Here is a 19,906-nt window from a genome sequence, read left to right on the forward strand (position 1 = left end):
AAAAAGTTATGCCTATTTATTTTGTTCATCAATATTGTAAAGTATATATTCGTTTGTATTATATGTTTAGAAAATTGTAAATTTGGTCGTATTGTGTTTTCTTAAGACCCTCCTTCATTGAAAGTTAAACAACGCACAGAATACTTTGAATGGCCAAGGTTTTTCGTGAGTTTACTTGCTGTTAGTTTGAAATGATTAAAAGGAATATTGGAGCTGACTCAAAAGGGTATTTTACCATTGGTAATATTGTGATAGTTAGGCTTACCACATGATTCGTAAATTTTGAGTTTGAGTTTCTGTAACAATTAATATTTTATTTTAAGGATTTAAAAAAGTTTTTATATAAAAGATCAGTAATTGGTCAACCAGTTTATATAAAAGATTAGTAATTGGTCAACCAGTTGAGTCTCTTGTTAGTGCATTTTTTAAAATCAAAAACCAAATTTCCCTCTTCTAGGCCATTTTCTGCAAACGCAAAGGGCGGGCATATAAACAATAAGAAAAATCACAAATATAGGTGAGCCCTGTACAAAGGATGGGTACTCTGCTAGTAAACTATAAAGTACTTTATTAATAAATACAAACATGCTCTATTAAAACTGATTGGGAAAAAAACATTACACTTGATCTTGGGTGTCACACCTGACAATGATAGGTCCTTAATCTGGAACACACAAAGTAAGACGTTATTAAAATATCTAAATCTATTGGGTATAAAAAAAGAACACTGATCTAGTTAAATGAAGTTTCCATCAATTTGTGTCATTTCACTGACCAATAGTTATTTGTACAACTAGTGAGAAAAGTGAGCAATTGACTCACTCGAGAGAAATCCTTACTCACGAGCCGTAGGCGAGTGAGGAATGGTTTCTCGAGTGAGGCAATTGTACTTTGATCTCGAGTTGCACATTATTCTTTTCCTACAGTTACCATAAAACAAATAAATTGGTGAAGAAACATAACCTATTTTTACACAGAAGTGAACTTTTAATATAACATTTAATGTGAAGTGACAAATACAACAGTACAACAGCTGACCAGCTGATTTGCAGCCAGTGCTGCCAACGTATTTCGCGCGCATACGACGTTGCCTGCATGTTACGCGCTCACTATTTCGTGCCTTCACGTTGCAAATCTGGAGTGAGACAAAGTAATTAGAGTGAGACAATGTTAACATTGTCTCACTGATGAGCGAATTGGCCACTTTGCTTTCTGAAATCAGTGAGACAACATGTACATTGTTAGGTAACTGTAGGAAAAAGATGTATTCCTATCCTTTCTCAAGAAGTCTCTAGGCCAGGATTTTGAATTTCATTTTTCTTTCTCAAAGTAAGTACTTTTCTTATGTATAACTGCATTGAGCTTATAATTGTTCATTGTCGGTCCAAGGTTTTAAAATTTTATGTTTAGATGAGAATGATTACTGTATATAAAATGTCTCATTAATTTATTCCAAATTATTAAGGGTGGGCTCTACCTCAGCTCGGAAATCTCAGAACGATGTTCGAAGTGTCCGCCAGACTGCGCCGTGTCGGTTCAACCCAGTTGGAGGGGAAGGGGTGGGAGGAGCTAGGAGGTTCGCGAGTTGACTGCCGCTCCCCGCTAGGCAGTGCAGTGCCCTGCGGAGCTCCCGACGCACACACGCGCAAGCGCAACCAGGTTGTTATTCGCGCGTCCGCATATCTTTTGCTTCTGCTCAAACCTCCATCATGCCCTGCCACCGACACTCACTGGCAGCAACGTGACGTTCGCTATCGCTCCCATAAGATTATACAGTAAAAAGTAAAACATTCCTAAATATTGAGTCTTGTTTGTCATTATTGAATAAAAATAAAATACTTTAGTTATACTTTGTAAAGTATCACTACATTAAATTATAGTAATCTTAAATTTTTTGTTTAATCAACTGTTATAATTATTTATTTTCTTTTGTTGATGTTTAAGATTTTCATTATTATTTAACCTCTATTCCAACTGTAGCTACACCGTAATGGGCACAGAATCAGTCGGTATCTCACACATTCTTGGGGATTATAATTATGTAATTAATGTTTACAAAAAAGACAATGGTGATATGAAAACTTCATTTTTATAGCATCTTTTATCACATAAAGAAAAAATCCATGCTCAATAATATAAATATGATTGTTCTTCCCTTTTTCTGTGTCCTATACGGTAATGTACTTTTTAGACGATTCGTTGACTAACATACGTGGCGAGTCTTGTTTACCTTTTTAATGTTATCTCGCAAAAAACGTCATAGCAACCTGTTACATACATACGCTACAACATACGCTTGTAAATTTAGTTACCCATCCTTCGTAATGTAATGACTATTTAATGTGTATTGTTATAATTAAATGCCAGAAACTTTATATATGGATATATACTGTATAATAGTTAGTTATGAATTAAATATTCATAAGTAATTATAGTAACTAATAAATATTGAACAGTAAATGTTGAATTTTACTCTTGTTTGTATACAAAGTAAATCTGGAAATAAACATCTGGTATTACCAGAGGACTTTGGCAACAATTCGGTAATATAATTGACTATTGGATACTTGTATTCGTAGTCAAAGGTACTATAAAACGAGAGTAGAATGACGAGAAATATATTTGTACACAATATTGCATATTGCAAAGCTAATAATGAAAAATAAATATTACAAAAAGAGCTAGTATACTGAGTACATTCATGTTATATAAATATTACAAAATAAAATCCAACACAGTAGGCCTAACGGCTGGTGACGGCTTAAAATCTGTCCCTAATAGGAAGTCCCCTAGGATACCTTGGATCTACCAGTTCCGGTAAAATACATTTGTTGTAAAATGTCCTCAGCTGAGACTCCATATGTTTCATCCAAAACTCGTCATCCTTCACAACCTTTTCCACAGACAAACCATGGGGAGTCCATACTACAAAGAAGCAGAACTTTTTATCAGTTATATGTAGTTGTCCCTGGATTTGATAATAATAACTGTGCCGCCTTTTCAGGATCAAATCACCTTCTTCATTTTTAGTGCAGAACTTTATAATTTTCCGTTCTACTGCCTCCACTGGTGAAAACTCTTTGGCTGATGGTGGGCATTTTACCTGTAATATAATTTAAAAGGTTAAAAGCATGTGTAAAATGAAAAATTACTAAAATGTTATTCATAATATATAATATGTAAGGTTAAAACATATTTTAAATTCATTAATTTACAAAGTTACATAAAATTCCAGTCACATAAAACGTGCTATTTTTGAAAAGGTCGATTATTTATTCTTTTTGGATATATTGGTAGGACTGATACTAGGAGATAAAACCGTACAGAATGTTAGGTTTAATAATTAGAAATACCATGAATTTAAGATCAATTGACCCCGATATTAGATTGTTTTACTCATTTGTTAGAAGTATGCTGGAATATTGTGGTTTAGTTTAGTTTCCTTCAAACTCACACCACAGAAATGCAATATAAATTATCCAAAATAAATTTCCAATAAATAAATTAAAATGAATCTACCTCCACTATGTATTCATCATCAACAAGTCCATCAGGAGATGCTGCTAAAAATGGGAGCTTTTCATCCACGTAAAGCCCACACTCTTGTACCTTGATGCACAGGAGATCCTCCAACTCGGAAATGGCTGTCCTCTCGTTCTCCAACCCATACCTTGTTGCATTTGTTCCCGAGAACTCTTTGTAGAGGAGCTGCTCTACAGTCTTTTGGCAAGAAGTCGTTTGTTTCATCTTACAGATTCTTCCAAAGTTTGAAGCCGTAAGCCTTTTTTTCCTCTCCTGCTTCCACAACTCACTTGAACTCTGGCCACGAGACTCGTATTCTAATTTGGCCCTGCTTTCTGAGTCAAGAGCCAGTGATTTCATGAAACTAGTTTTCCTTTGACACAGCTCCTGTTCATCAAGGTCCAAGTCGGGAACATCGCCGTAATCTCTATCGGCACGATAATCAAGATTCCTCTTATTTTTCTTTTCCTTAAACAGTGATTTTCTTGGTCTTGTCCTCTTCCTGCACCTTCTTGAGGCGAGCAACTTTGCGTGAACACCAGGGCTATGTCCAAGAGCCAACCTTTTGTGAATGCGGCGATGAACCTCTTCGGCCTCATTCATCGACAACGCCGATAGCTCACTCCTCGCAGAATAGCTGTTCCTCTGCACAAAGTTGACCCTCTTCCCTCCCACCATCTTACAAACTTTGGCATTGTAGCTTTCTACAATGTTGGAGGTAACACACTGGAGCAGGCTGTATGCAAAATTACACAGAAAAGCGTTAGCAGCCATGATGTTAGGCCAGACACCATGGAATTTTAGACGTTCCACCAAATTTGGTTCACCTACACTCGCGCGTTTACAGAAGTAGGGTTGGCATTTAGAGTGGTCGCCGAAGACATGGTTTGGTCCATTTTGAAGATCAAATTTTAACGTTTTGACACTCTCGTGGATCCCTAGCTGTGATACATTGCCTTTATGGTGTTTAACAGCACCAGTTACAGCATGGCGCAATCGCATCAAGCTTCCCAGTACTTTATCCCTCAGCTCTCCTGGGATCGGACCGAACTGGTTTCTTTTCTGTTCCCCGGCTTCCCGTATTTTCCTAATATAATTTCGGAGGAGATGATTAGTGCACTCCACTTTCCGTATTGTTGTACTTGGGCCATATGGTTGACACTGAGTCAGCTTGGACATTACACTACTGTCACCATCACCTAAAACAACACAACACTGATTTACACGAACATGTCAACAATATCAATATTTAATTTAGGAAACCATTACTGATAGAATAAGCAAAACCATAATGGTGTGAAATTACGTTTGGGTTTATGATTATTGATAATAATGTTAGTGAGTTAGTGTTGTTTTATGTTATGGAGGATAATAATAATATGTAGAAGAATGAAACCTCCACTATAAACAAATTGCCCGTTAGAAAACTCAAACTCTACCGCAGCACAGCTGACGGTCTATTTAATTCTTTTGTCTATGCTATTACATATCTACTTACCTATTACATTGACGTATTTCAAATTATACATCTCAATACTTTTTCTAAAGCCCTCTACAATAATATCAGCCTCCATTGATGTCGACGACTTTGTCCAGTTCTTGTAGCAAACATGATCTGCCGGTTGAATTTTTTTGGACTCGGCCCGAGAACAAATGCAGCAGTACGAGTTTCGTACGCCAACAAAGAGTACTTTCTTTGTTTTAAGCCCCATTATGCAAGCCTAAAAAATAAAAAAAGACAAGGATGAAAATTTATTCAAATGTTACCAAAAAAATGATATATGTATCTCAAATTACAGTATCAGTCAAGTTCTAAAGTAATAGCAAATATATTGAAGATCGACGGGTTATACGAATTAAAATTAGTTCCGTAATTAGTAAAATTATAAATTTTATATAACAATAAAATCAATAGAGTTATGTAAAAGCCATAGTTGTAACATAACTTTAATTATTTAAATTTAACTGTTTTCTTAACAAGTTAAAACAGAAATGTAAGACATAAGTTATGGTAAATAATTTTGACTCCCCAAAGCAAATGCATATATGGGGTCATATTATAATGAAATAGCAAAGATATTTCAACACTTTTAAACATCCATGTTGCTCATTGATTATTTTAAAAAAGTAAAATCAGCCTTACTAGTCCAGAGAGAGCATTGTAGTTGGTTTTGTACGATCGCTTACTCCATGCCCCGTCAACAACTACTGTGATTTCTGGGATTCCGGTCTCGTCTACTCTTCCTTCTTTTATTGCTAGTTCAGCTTCCTCTTTAGCTGCTTCTGACATACTCTCCCAAGAGCATTCATGCACTGTTTGATAGAGTAACTGCTGGTGTTTGTGGTAAGTCTGGATGGACATACATGGCATGTCCAGATTGCAACATAGCTCCTCCAGCTGATTGTACCCTTGACCAATATTTGTCATTCCTTCAACCTGAAAAATATTTAAAAAAAGGCCTAATGAGTCATCTTTGTGTTTGGTGACTTAAAAAAGTTGGCCATGCACATAAAAAGGCATTTGGATATAAAATTTGTATTTTTCTGATAGAAAAAAACCTGTGTTGGAAAATAAAACTCAAGAGCGCTACAATAGTCCAGACAATGTACTTGTCAACCTATTGCAAAACTGGGGATTATTGCGAACAAATATGAATATCCGATGCTACATATTTCAATTTAACCAAAAAAAAAAACACTTTTTTTAAATCAATAATTTCTGTCTTGAGCTCGGCGGAGATCATGTACAGTTGTCGCAGCTAGTCTGGGCGCTGCTAGCGGTGGGACGGATGGTACCCTTGTGTACTAACCGTCCCCCACGCCAAAGCCAAGAAGACAGCAGTGAGGCGCTGAACAACCCCAGTGTGCCGTGTGGGCCCAATGTTTTTGGAAATGTGCAATAAACACTCCCCTCTACACCCCCTGCCCTAGCGCGGCCGCGCGCCCAGACTAGCTGCGAGAACTGTAGTCAACGGCGGAGGCCGTGGTATGCACGACGACGTACCGAACACGGCGCTAATGTAAGCTATATTTGCATTACTACAAAAGTGTTGATAACCAGTACTTACCATCAAAGTATTGAGATTCACAACGTTTTGTGCATTAGGTAACAAGTCTGTCGAAATTTTTTCAATTTTTCGACAAAGCTTGCATTCAAATGTCAACTCATCAATTAGGCCAATTTGTCTATCTTTAATCAAACACATGTCCGAAAACTTGCAATTGAATGGTTCATGATTTTCAAGTGATTGCAATGATTTTATGAAGTGGGGAACGTTAACTATTCTTCTTCCACATAAAGGTATTTCTTTGGAACTTACATCGTCGTTATCTTCATTTCTGCAACCAAACGTTAATCTATTGTCAATGATTACAACCCATTAATTATTGTAAGAAACGTTAATAATCACAGTTTAATGAATTTAGATTAAATTAAATGTCAATTATATTATAAATCACTGGTTATGTCTGAATGTCTAATCAAATCAAAATAGCGTTTATTCCGCCAAAATATTTACAAATTACATCATATTAGTCCCATACAAAAATCTTGACAATATTGTTTAGTTTTGTAGTAATAGGTATATTAACTTAATATAAGCATAAAAATATGAACATGATTTAAATTAGCAAAATATCTTCCACAAAGAAGGAATACCTCTGTTTGTGGAAGAGAGTCGTATTTTATTGATATATATATATTTCTTAAACTAATTGATGAAGGGCAAAAAATTATTTTAGAGGAAAACATCATTTTAGAACAATGTACCTGGACTCTTCTATTCCAGCAGGGATTAGTTCAATTCCAGCCAGCCAATCATCATCACTGTCACTTGAAATGTCCATAGGAGTGACATTGTCATCCAATGCTTCATTTGCTTCTTTATTCTTCGGAGTACTGCAATGGATCTCATTTTGTTCAGTTTCGGGTGAATTATTACTAGGAGTGATCATGCTGAAATATGAAATAAGATTTTTTAGTTTGTGTGAAAATGTATAAAAAAAAAATAAAACTTGAAATTAAGATAACTTTGAAAAATACCTACCATTTACACAAAATTAGTAGTAAGCCAACCTAATTATTTATTTTTTTATTTTTATTTTTATTTAATAAACAGAATTATTTTTTCTGTTACTAAACTTTTGTTATATTATTTAATTATCAGCAAGTTTGTTTCGGTTAGGTTATGTTAGTTTTTATAATACAAAACAATGAAATTGAATTTGAGGCATTTATATTTTTATTTATAACTATTTTTATAACTATTTTTTTATACAAGTATAACTATTTTTCCTAACCACAAACTGTAGGAAAACCTACATTGCTACTTAGAAAAAAGCACTAAAGAACCTCAGGTGAAAATGAGGCGGAGTCTATACAAAATAGTTTACTAATAGACAACTAATAATTACCTGTCTGTACTTACCTAGCAGTTTATGTAGATCTCTATATTTTAGCAATGTTTTAGGCTACTCAGCCAGTTAGCTGTAAAGTGGCTATAATATCAATGAATTTATGCTTACTGTGATCTTTACTCACACTTTCCTCATACAGCAGTAGTAGGAATAAAAAAAAACCTGTAGGCCTATCCTTACTTGATTGTAGTAGCCTACCCCAGTACCAACAAATAAGTAATAAGTAATATTTGGGTATTTAATTCTACAATAATATTATGTACTTCTAACTTAAATAACTCTCATCATACGTTACCTATTCTCGTCCTTATTTTTCTGTAATTCCCGCCAACGATGTAAACTTTCACTCCCCTTGTTCTTCAACCTTCTGGCACTTAAATTAAGTTTTTTCTTTTTTCTTGTCCTAGGATTGGGCATCTTGAAGCACACGAGAAATGACAATAAAGACCAAAACACTCAAAACACGGTGAAAATCAGTGCAAGTGTGCAAGCGAGTGAGAAACACGTGGTCGTGGTAGTCGCCTAGGTAGTCGCCTCAGTTGTCATCTTCCCGCGCGCGCGCATGCGCAGACGGCTCTGCGCCATGGTTTTGGGGATGGGGATGGGATTTTGAGGTTGTAGCCTAGTAGAGCAGTATAAGGCCTTAGCCACTTAAAACCCCTCGGTGCAGAGTAATTTAGTATATTGAAGCGCTGTTGTATGCCTACGGTCAGGAAGAAAATTGAAAAAAGTGTTGTTAAAAATTACCATGTTATTCTTATGGAGAAAATTATAACCGTTTTAATTTACTTGTTTATGGATACACTGTATGTTGATAAAATTTGGCAAATTCATTAATTTCAGTATACTGACGTATGGTCAAGAAACACTTTTTACCTTCCCCGTAGCAGCACACCTAAGCACTCGTTAAATCTAATGTTATTTAAATAGGAATAAGTTTGTCTTATTTCTGGAAGTATTTTAGTAAAAATACTTTAATCATACAAGTTGAAATTTGCTTTGTGAATAGTTTTGCTGCGACAGGGTATTTTATTTGTAGATCCGAGTTATGACTTGTAGTGGTTTTTAACTTGAAGTTGAATGGCTGAGTGGTCAATAGTCTAGCTAGAACATTTGAGGTATCAGATTCAAGTCCCCAACTTGGAGGGGTTAATTACAAAAATTTAAAAATGCTGTTTTAATAAAACAGTACTATTGAGTACTGGTTTTCTAAAAAAAACTCTTTATTATGGTTGTTATTAGAGCAATCTCATACCCGACGTTAATAAACAAACTTATATTTTGGTAAAGTATTAAAGCTGAATCTGTGCAAGCAAGTTGCGTTGGCTGAGTATAACTGTTTACAAAGAGGACAGTATACTCATCTATTTACTTATTTAATACGCAAGCAGGTTTTTTGTGACAATTAATCCGAGCTGCAGGGACACTAGTATGCGTAAAAACGGCGACGACGCAAAGATAGAATAGAATCAACCGAGAGGAGGGGAAATATCGATCGATGGCTGTGGTGGGAGAGCCGACGACAGGTTGAGCCGTTGGCCGCATGGCCGCGCCACTGCACGGCGCCTTGAAGAGCGCTTGCAAGCCTTTCGAGTCTGCTTGATTACATAATTAGCATTCAACTTTTTAGTAAACTAATTCCAGATTCTTGTTTTTAAGAATCTATTGCACGTCTCCCGTTTTTTATTTTTTCTCTAAAAATTATTTTTATGTATTAAAACTCATGATAAAGAACGCCTCTTTTTACATTTTTCACCAACCTTTGAGCCCAAAATTTTTTAAATTATCAAAATTTAAAAAAACGGGAAACCTACAATAACATTTGACGGAAAATATGACACCAAGATCTTTTAAATCGGTTCACAATTGGGGCTACAATCAGGAAGAACTAAAACCCTTACATTTGCGCGCGCCAGACGGGTAGAGCGCACCCTTAAGGAAAGTGTGTTTAAATAAACATTATTTCTAACTTTTTAGGCTATGTTCTACAGTACTGCCTAATTAGACTTATAAATGGTAGAAAAAGGAGGATAGCAGCTAGCTTACCTTGAAAGTGTGGGTAGGCCATAGAACAAGTAGAAAAATATATTGCACACAATATTTCGTCCCCTAAGGGACTTTGTCAAGTGTCAAGTGTGGACTTTGTCAAGACACTTGACAAAGTCCCTTAGGGGACGAAATATTGTGTGCAATATATTTTTCTACTTGTTCTATGGCCTACCCACACTTTCAAGGTAAGCTAGCTGCTATCCTCCTTTTTCTACCATTTAAAATCCTGGCCTAGAGCCTTTCCTTAAACAAAACTAATTAGACTTATAGTTTTTTTCTGTCCATAACAGTAATATAAAGCAGAGAAATATTGTTTAAAAAATTATTTTATATTCAACAATGAGTAACTTATCTCTAAAAGTGTTACCATTGATAACATTTTCAAAACATAAATTACAGCAAAAAAAACTTGATAAAATTGGAACTAAAATATCTTCTCACGGCTTTTAATTTTAGACAACAAGATGTTAATGCTTTGCCTCTAATGTGTGCAAGTAAATTAATTTTTGAAGAAAAAACAATAAGACAGCACTTGTTGATTTTGTGCTTCATTTGTAAGACTCTGATTATCTGTTATTCCTTAATCAAACCAATAATCACTACTAGTCAAAAAACTATTGAGTATAGAACGTTGCTACCTAGGTTCATTCAAAGTTAAGTGAGATCAAGACAAAGAAACTATCTTGACCTTGAAGTGAATGAATCCCACAAAGGAAAAATACATGCACATTTAATTTTCAAGATAATCAGTTTTGTTTTTATTTAAACATATACCTTGAGCTAGTTGGTTACCTTAAGTCATTGGTACTTGGGTGTATTGTGAAAGGTCCAATGTTATAACTCTGCTGATTAAACATTCACCAGCCTGAAAATATACAAAATTTACAATGTTGCTAGTTGTTAAGTGTGTATTAAATAATGTATGCTAAATACAATTCTACACACAACAATTCCACATGCAATGTCTTACAGATTCTAAAAACACTTGTTTAATGGCATTTAGTAGGAATATATGTAGGCCTACCTCTAGTCTAAATTAAAATGTATAACAGCCCCACAAATTGATTGGCCTTATCTTATGGTTTATTTACTTCCTGTTTGGGGAAATTTGCTAACACCTGGATATTTTCCACAAACATTGGGACAATCAAACAACTAGTTGTTCCATCAGAACAAATTGTTGGTAATGTAAATCAAATCTGTTGAAAGATCTCATAAATACATTGATATTTATTTTAACTAAAATTAAACAGTAATGAGTGTTGTTTACTATATGGCTTTTGTTAAATGTTGTATCCGTCACTTACATTGGGACAAATGCCGATGAGAGCATCAGCATGACTGAAAAATTCCTCTTTAAGAGAAATAACGATTGTCTGGAGAGACGTTGTCTTGTCGTGAATGTATGAAGCGACTTTGCCGATGTTGGTGTTGTCAAGAGCAGCGTCTATCTCGTCCAGGACAAAAAATGGAGCTGGCTGGTAGCTGTTGACAAATAAACAATGTTAACATGGGTTCACGATAGGGCCTTTAGAGTTTAAACTTAATTTAAAAATAATCTTAACACTAATTTCTGATAATTAAGCCTACATCTGGCAAACAAATGGAACAAAAATGTTGGGTATTCAAATGTTCCATTTGCTTTTTACTAGCCCAAATAGATGGTAAACCATAATTGAAACTACTTTCTCTTTCTACATATTACAGATAAACTTACCAAAAGTGGTTGGATTATAAACTATTACATTTTTGTGAAAATCTGTCTATTGATGTAGTATTCACAAATCAGAGCTTACACATTTTCCTTTTCTATACATAACCACTTTTTAGGTTCTAGAGTTTAACCAAAATGTGGATAATTGCAAACAAACCTAATTCAAATACTAAAAAAAATGTTATTGTACTGAAAATGGCTTGAAGGTCATCTGCATTCAAATTTAAAACTATTTTAGTTTGGTGGTTCTTGTAATTAGTTGTTCTGGATTACCCATAGATACTGAAAAAGTGAAACTGACTAGCGGTTATCGACAAATTGCATTCAGTAACTAGTTACAACGTAAAAATGATGCCACCTTCAGCTGTACAATAGTCAATGGCTGTACTAGGAAAAACGTTTTGCCTACAAACCTAGCATCTTATTTTCTCATGGAAACGCCTATGTTCTTTGCAGGATTTGAAAAAAGAATTGGCATTCAGTAAAAGTATGAAACGTGTGTGAATGTCCCGACACAGCCTAGGAATGAAACTTCTTTTATGCTGAAACTAGTTTCAGAGAGCAATCTGTGGATCCACAGGTATTTACACAATCTTCTACTTTTTCCACTAGACAAAACGATAAACTATATCCTCACCTGTGGATGGCAAACAGCAATGCCAGAGCGGCAACTGTCTTCTCTCCTCCTGACAGGTTAGACATGGGCTGGAACCGCTTGCCTGGTGCCACACAGTTGTAGTTGATGCCATCCAGGTAGGGCTCCTCAGGGTTCTCCGGACCAAGGAACGCTTGGGCCGATTGGTTCTTGGCTAGAGACTACAGGTCAGAGTGTTAAATTGTGTAGACTTGTTACACTGCTAGGAGGTTTTGACTGATAGGTTAACAGAGATCTGCTATCCTAGCTTTTTCATGATAAAAAAAACGAATGTATCGTCAGTGTATAGCAAAGAGATGAGTAATCTAGTTCAATGTAAATGCAGTTGTCAAGGATTAAATAACCTAAAAAAACCTTATTATAATATGAATGAAGGTAACTAAAAACAACTAAAATACAATGCAAGTCGAGGTATTTGTTATGGTTGAGGTTAGTGCAGAATCAACAGACTAAAATTGTGAATGAACATTTTTTAATTTATGATTCTTTAGAAACCTAACTAAGTAAACTCACAAGGGTAATAGAAATATTCTAGTGGGTGTATTTGGCTTTTGGCTTAATTTAAAATAATGGCAAATGCTTGCATAAACTAAAAGCAAGGAGTCATCTATAAAAAGGTGACAAATCCAAGTGCATTTTTCACCACGCCCTATCAACCTTAGTAATTGCGAACTGGTAGCAAAATAAACAGGTCTCACACAATTCACACTTCTTATGTTATTGTTATTAATAATGAAATTCTTTAATGTTTTTCAATGCTAGTAGCAATTTCTAAAGTATTTTTGTAAGGTAACCTTTTGGATATTTTTTGGAAGAATTTAGGTAGTTTTTGAGTTGATTGAGGAATTAAGAAGCCAATTCCCTAACACATTTCTTATTTAAAAGTACCTTGTAAATGTTGTCAATTTCATTAGACACATGTTCAAAGCAGTCCATAAACTTGTCGTGCCTTTCCTTCTTGATCTTTTCAAAGTTCTTCTTCGCTTGTTTTGCTCTTCTTCTAGCGTTTTCAAACTCCTCGTTGGTTTCCTGGAGCTTTTCCCGTGCCATTTCAAGCTTGTGCATCGCCTGTGGGTACACAAGTTGGTGTAAATGCCTTTAGAACAATAATGCTTGAAAATCAATTCAACAAATTAACTTAAACAAAGATACATCTTACATGTCTTTTCTATGAGCAGCATTTTATTAGATCTCCTAAACATGACCACATTAGTGAGTGTTTACTGATTGAGATTCTTTACCTTCATATTAGGTGCCTGTATCTTCTGGAGGGTGAGTGAGGCATCACTGATGGACTTGGCCAGTTTGTCACCGTACTTCTTTACTTCATCCTCGTCAAAGTCCTTGTACGATTCATTCAGCCCTGAGTAATCGATTGAGATCCTGGAAAAACAAATTATTACTGATGAATATAAAACACACAATACTGTTCCAAATTTGATTCTTTCTATATTTTGGTTCCCAGGTTAGAAATCGGCGGAACCAAAAATAAAAATTTGGGATGTACAGTATAACCCTGCAACTTTTGAATAAAAATAAATGCACTATATCCTCAGCTTATAATACAATCAGTCTAAGGAGGGTTTTCTGCAGTTAAATAGGAAAAAGGATTTCAGGCAAGTTAAGTAATGTTTAAGTTTAAAGCATTCAGCTGAGGGTTGAAAAATTGCCTGATAACCTTAGTAATTTTTTGGAGGAAAAAGCACTTGGCTTTGTAGGCTAATACACTAAGGAAGGTGCCTATATTTAGAAGGCGCTCAGTACTTAGGCCTAATTCAGTATAGCCAAGGTCTTGGAATCAGATTGCAAGTGTACTGTATATCTACCTGGCCTCACGGTCGTATATCTGAGCAGCGACAGTGGAGCTGCTATCATCCATTGTAGAAGAATCTTGTGCAACAATGTCTTCCATGTTACCATGCAACATGGGGATTTGGATATCCTCCATCTAGAAACACAAGGCAACAGTCTAAAATATACTTTGAGAACCTTTGGAGCAACAATGCTGGAGTTTGCAAGGCTGAATTAATGCAATGAAAAATTAACTAAAAGTAACTTAAACACCAAGTACACACTTCCCACTTGGTTCGTCAACCTAATCAAATATTTCAAAGAAAAACAATCCCTAAACAATCTCCCAAAATAGCCAAACGGCTTTTACTAAAAATACAAGTACACTTTTAATTAGGGGTCTGCGGGTCGGGTCGGGTCGGGCCGATAATTTTGGTCCTCGGGTTTCGGGCCAAAATCGGGTCGGGCCAAAAATTATTAATTGCCGGATTTTTTATATTTTTTTAACTCCTATCTGTGTTTTTAATATTACTTGAAAATAACATATGGGAAAAATGTATTTATGTATATTATTTCATGTTCATAACTTATTTACAGCTTAGAAGTTGCCTCAACTGCAAGAAAGAAGAAAATAATTTTTTTTTATCAAGCCATTCTTTCCCATTTTTATAACTGTTGAAATATCTAAACAGCTATATTACAACAAGTTTGTAATGGAACTTAATATAAAAGGATCATAAACAAATCAATTAACCTTATCACAAGTTTAGGGCCTGTGGACTGGCTTCAAGACTGCAAGCAAGAAGAAAATAAAAATTCTATGTTTCCACCATGCAATATGAATCATTCATTCCCTGCCTCCTAACCTCCTAAGTACAAAAACCTCACACTTACAATAGCATTATTAGTTACATCATCATAAATAAAGAATTATCTATTATTGGCATTAGTAGGCCTACAGCTTTACATAGGAATTATTTTTTATAGGGCCTAAAATAGTAATAGACTAAGCAACATGACAAGTGGAGAACTCATTGAAGAAAAGATATTGTGTAAACTAATTTACTATAAAACTCTAAAACAGTAAAAATAGCACACATACATTGTTTATGGTATAGTTATAGTAAAGACTGTAAAAATTGCATATCATGTCATAGGTACACAGTTATAGATACACAGTTATAGGCACAGTTATAGGTATTGCAAGAGATCCTAAAACAACTGATTTTAGCTAATAAATGAAAAGAATTAAAAATCCATAAACTCAAGTCAAACAATATCACAATTATTAGGTACCCAAAAAGGAACTCTTAATATATAGAAAATTATATTAAATCAAGAGAAAAGAAAGTTAAATGCTAATTTGGCAACATAAGCAGACAACAGAGACATTATAGTGCCCTAATTAGCAACACAACTCAATGTTTTTATACTGTAAGTCAATGTTTTTGAAACCGTAGGGTCTTTTTCTCGGAAGGAAGGGTAGTAGAATGTAAACAAAAAACCATGAATCACTCTCACAGCCGGGCCCGGGGACACTCAAGGTTACAGACCCTCCCCCTCCCCTCCCCTTCCCTCTTACACAACCCGAGCCAGGCCCGGGGACACTCAAGGTCATAGACCCTCCCCCTCCCCCGCCACTATTACACCACCTGGTTGTTCCAATTGCTGACAAAATGCAAGTAACGAAACAAGGAAGTAGAGACAAAAAGATATATTTTCTTTATTCAAAAATATAAAACTGTTACAGATAATTTATAAAGAAATTAATTCATGGTAGTTTGTGTCTTGTAAATATTGTATTGGATCTTAGAAATATCTTTTTTGAAACTCTATCTAACCTAAGAAAAAAATAATTTTACTGATGAAAACTTTCATAAAATAAAATTATAAAATATTTAGGCCTAACCTCTTTGTAGACTTGCTGATACTTGTTACTTTAAAAAAAAAATGAAATAGTGACCATACAATGCCTAACCAGACGATCAGAAGTGTTGTTTTGTTTTGTTACTGAATGACAAAAAGGACAATAGGAAAATAAAAGAACAAGATACAGATCTGTACACTATATCAGATATTTCTTTTGTTTATAATTTATTATGTAAATAAAATACTAAAATATATTTTAAACTAGGTATGGAATAAACAATAAATAATTAAAATGGGACCTCTGGATAAATAGTCTTTCTTTTGACTTCGTTTTCTTTGCACTGTTGAGTCACGGCTTTTGTTTTGTCAGTAGACGACTGGCTCTGGCTAGTGACAGTAAGGCAATTGCTCTGTTGTGTCTTTGTTCTTAAACGTGAGCAAACTTAATATTTAATTCTAATTTTAACATTTTAATTCCTCTGTAATAATATATATAAGAGTGTTTCTTTGAAAATTACTTATTATAACTTTGAAAATAATAATAATTTTTTTTTGGCCCGACCCGATCTTGGCCCGAACAAATCTCTGACCCGACCCGGTCTCTCGGGCCTTCCGCTGGCCCGACCCGACCCGAAAAAATCGGGGACCCGCAGACCCCTACTTTTAATAATAAAAAGGAAGCAGATAATACAACAAATATGGGATTATTACATGTGATTGTAATTCCAGAACACCAATCAATATCAATGAATTAATTGATCCCCACTTTACCTTGCAGTGCATGAGAATGCTGTGTCTCTCTCCCTTACGCATCTCAAGCTTGCTCTCAATGCTGTTCACTAGCTTCTGTGCCGCCTGAATATCCTTGGCAATCGCACCCACCTGTAACAAACATACATATATCATCAGGATGTAATAAGAGATAAAGTGGTTAAAATCAACAAGGAACTATGGCTTTCAGTTACCCAAAGGTGTTCTGTGACACAGAGAAAGTGTACCTTGGTTAACATTTTTGGTTTCTTGAGAGGTAAATGTACATATTTTCTGTTTGCAACAAAACTCTTAACTTTCTTACCCATCTCCTTGCTACCCAACGAAATTGTATTCATGTTGACAACCAAAATCTCACAAAAGAATTTACAAATCACCAATAACATCAAAATAAAATTATTGTTTTTTTAACTTAACATTTTGGCTCCTAAACCAGTGTTTCACTTCTAGTAATTCTAATAGTTAATTCTTCTTATTCTTCCACCTAAGCCTCAAAGTACACAGGTAGCCAATTATTGACCATAATTGTAAACCATTGACAGTATCAAATATCAGAACAAAAGGCGTTAATCCACTCACCTCTCTGCGAGCTTTGCCAATCTGTTCCTCAAAGGCGTCCACATCCATTTTCTTGGTCTGCCGTTCACTCTTGTGCTTCTCCAGCTCCTTCATCAGTTTGTCTATCTCTGACATCTGCTTCTGTTCTGCCTGCTTGGCTCTCTCCAGCTCATCCTCGTCATCAGAAACAGCTCGCTCCCACCTCAGTACGTTGTCTGTTAGCATATCAAATGATTTACACTTATTTACGAATAAATAAAAGTTACATTATTCATTACCCTGTTATAACAAAAAAGGCTTTTCAGAATCACTGAAGTTATGAGAAAAAATTATAAAAGATAAATAAGGCTAACTGCATTAGGGTGTCAATTATCCTATATTGTTCCATTTACTGACAAATGTTTCTAGATTTGATTGTTCAGGAGGTTGTATCTAGCAATAAACAACAGATGAGCTTATTTTATAGTGTTAGTAACATCCCTAACGAGACAATTCCCAATTAAAGCTCCGTTTCTAACAACAAACTCACTCTTAGTATCCTTCATCCTCTCAAACTCCAACTGGTTCATGATTCGGTTCTTTTGGTTCTCAAACTCAAGCCGTTTCTTTGCTCTCTCTTGTTGGCTGCGAAGCTCTCGCTCTTCATACTGTCGGATGTTATGCATCCCAATTGAACGGCAGAAATCTTCAAACACATCATCTTCAACACGGTTCATCTTTTCTTTCATCTCCTGGATAAGCTGACCACGTTCCATCATGGATCGCTCGATAGATTCGCATCTTGGCTGAAATAAGGCAAAAATTGTCATTAGTGAAAAAAATAGTTTTCAATATTATGAACAAGTAATATATTTCTGCATCACTATCTATATACAGTCAAGTGGTAAAAGACAACCTAATGTGTTGCTTTGTAACAAACACTTCTACCCTGGTTTATCAATTAAATAAAAATAAATAATTTTCTCATATTGCCAACAAAGTACATGTATTAATTGCAAAAAGCATTCATCAATCAACAGCCAAAGAGCATAAGTTAAAACTTCTATTCAACGTTACAAGGTTTGAACATCATGATTCTTGTTACGATTTTCTGAAAATACTTATCAGTGACTGATTTATGAGTTGGCTAATTTGTCACATACCGTACCGTACTTAACAGTCATCTCATTACATACTTTTCTTTCTCATACTTGCCCTTGTGTGTCAAATTCAGTAAGCAAGTCAATCTAAAAGTCAGTTGCCCTAAGCTGATGTGGCAGCTAGAAGCATCGGTCTACCCAATAATGAGAAGATAGGACTGACTACTCACAGATATTAGCTCCAGTTTTGCTTCCAACTGTCGCAACTCTTCGTCTAATGCAGCGATTTGCATCAACTGTAAAAGAATGTTTTCAATTACAATATACAATTTTATAAGCTACTGAAATCTTTAAAAAGCATGGACAAAAAGACAACCACACAATTATGAATGACTACCAAAACAAGATAGTCCGCATATTTATTTAGGTTGATTTTATCAAACCTAAATAAATTAGGTTGGTTTTTTGATTTTAGGTTTATTTAGCAATTGTGTTGAGGATTTTTTTTAACTTAAGTTTTGTAAAAGGTTTTAGTGTAAGCACATTTTTCTCTAATCTCATAACACTTATTCACTCTAATTCAACACTTACTGTCTTCTCCTTGTCAGTTTTTGAGTACTTTAGTCGAGTTTCCAATCCTCGGATCTGAGACTCAACGGTGTTCAGTTCCGACTCTTTACGAGACTTCTTCATCGCCTCTCGTAACTCTTCCGTCAGTTTTTCCTAGAAGCAGTAAACAGTTAAAGTACATGCAGTATTCTATATCAATTTATTAATTCAATCGAGTTAAACATTTAAACATTTGGGTATAATGTATACTTAGTGGTCAGCGTCAGACTTAAATGTCAATAATGTGACTAAAATTGTTGAAAAGAGATTATACTAAAAGATTTTTAAACAGTATACTAGGTACGTTTTTTAAGTAAGGGCCGTTTTTAAATTTCTTCGTTCCAGCACTGCGATTGGCATTTTCGACATTTGCGCTGTGTATGTGCATCTATTGATAAGACATAGCCGGAAATTCGAGAAAAATCGGCCCTGTTTACATCCGGTTTCAAGCATTCAAAATGGTGCCGCCAATTGAGACTGCCGCCGACTGTAAAGTGCGCGCTGTAATTAGATTTTTAAGAGCTTAAGGTGTGAAAGCCATTAAAAATCATCGACAGATTGGTAAAGTGTATGGCGAGAACATTATGAGTGTCATAATTGTATGCAAGTGGATATGGGAATTGAAATACGGTACCACCAACGTTCATGATGAGTAACGCACTGGGTGGCGTCATTACTGTCCCCGTACCCAGTGCGTTGCTCATCATGAACGTTGGTGGGGCCGTCTTAAAATGCCCTTACCTACTTGCGTACCATTCCGTCACTCATAATGTTCTCGCCATACACTTCACTAATCTGTCGATGATATTCAATAGCTTTCACACCTTTAGCTCTTAAAAATCTAATTACAGCGCTCACTTCACAGTAGGCGGC

General features: G+C 35.2%; 1 protein-coding gene across 1 annotated transcript in view; it reads right to left on the minus strand.

Annotated features, from left to right (window-relative positions):
• Positions 1–551: 551 nt before the first annotated feature.
• LOC128994048 (structural maintenance of chromosomes protein 1A) overlaps positions 552–19,906 on the minus strand; it is a 39,666-nt gene continuing 20,311 nt past the window's right edge. The window contains exons 14-25 of the mRNA XM_054418261.1: positions 19,016–19,147; positions 18,655–18,720; positions 17,875–18,130; positions 17,367–17,560; positions 16,788–16,898; positions 14,183–14,304; positions 13,598–13,739; positions 13,245–13,424; positions 12,339–12,517; positions 11,295–11,472; positions 10,780–10,852; positions 552–664 (exon numbers count right to left, since the gene is read on the minus strand). Of these exons, the coding sequence (XP_054274236.1) occupies positions 10,781–10,852; positions 11,295–11,472; positions 12,339–12,517; positions 13,245–13,424; positions 13,598–13,739; positions 14,183–14,304; positions 16,788–16,898; positions 17,367–17,560; positions 17,875–18,130; positions 18,655–18,720; positions 19,016–19,147 (1,632 nt within the window). The 3' untranslated portion in view covers positions 552–664; position 10,780. The remainder of the gene's footprint in view (positions 665–10,779; positions 10,853–11,294; positions 11,473–12,338; positions 12,518–13,244; positions 13,425–13,597; positions 13,740–14,182; positions 14,305–16,787; positions 16,899–17,366; positions 17,561–17,874; positions 18,131–18,654; positions 18,721–19,015; positions 19,148–19,906) is intronic.

The sequence above is a fragment of the Macrosteles quadrilineatus genome, unplaced genomic scaffold (assembly GCF_028750875.1).
Source record: "Macrosteles quadrilineatus isolate MER2022 unplaced genomic scaffold, UCM_ALF_1.0 Scaffold_5__1_contigs__length_97177068, whole genome shotgun sequence".
NCBI classification, from domain to species: Eukaryota; Metazoa; Arthropoda; class Insecta; order Hemiptera; family Cicadellidae; genus Macrosteles; species Macrosteles quadrilineatus.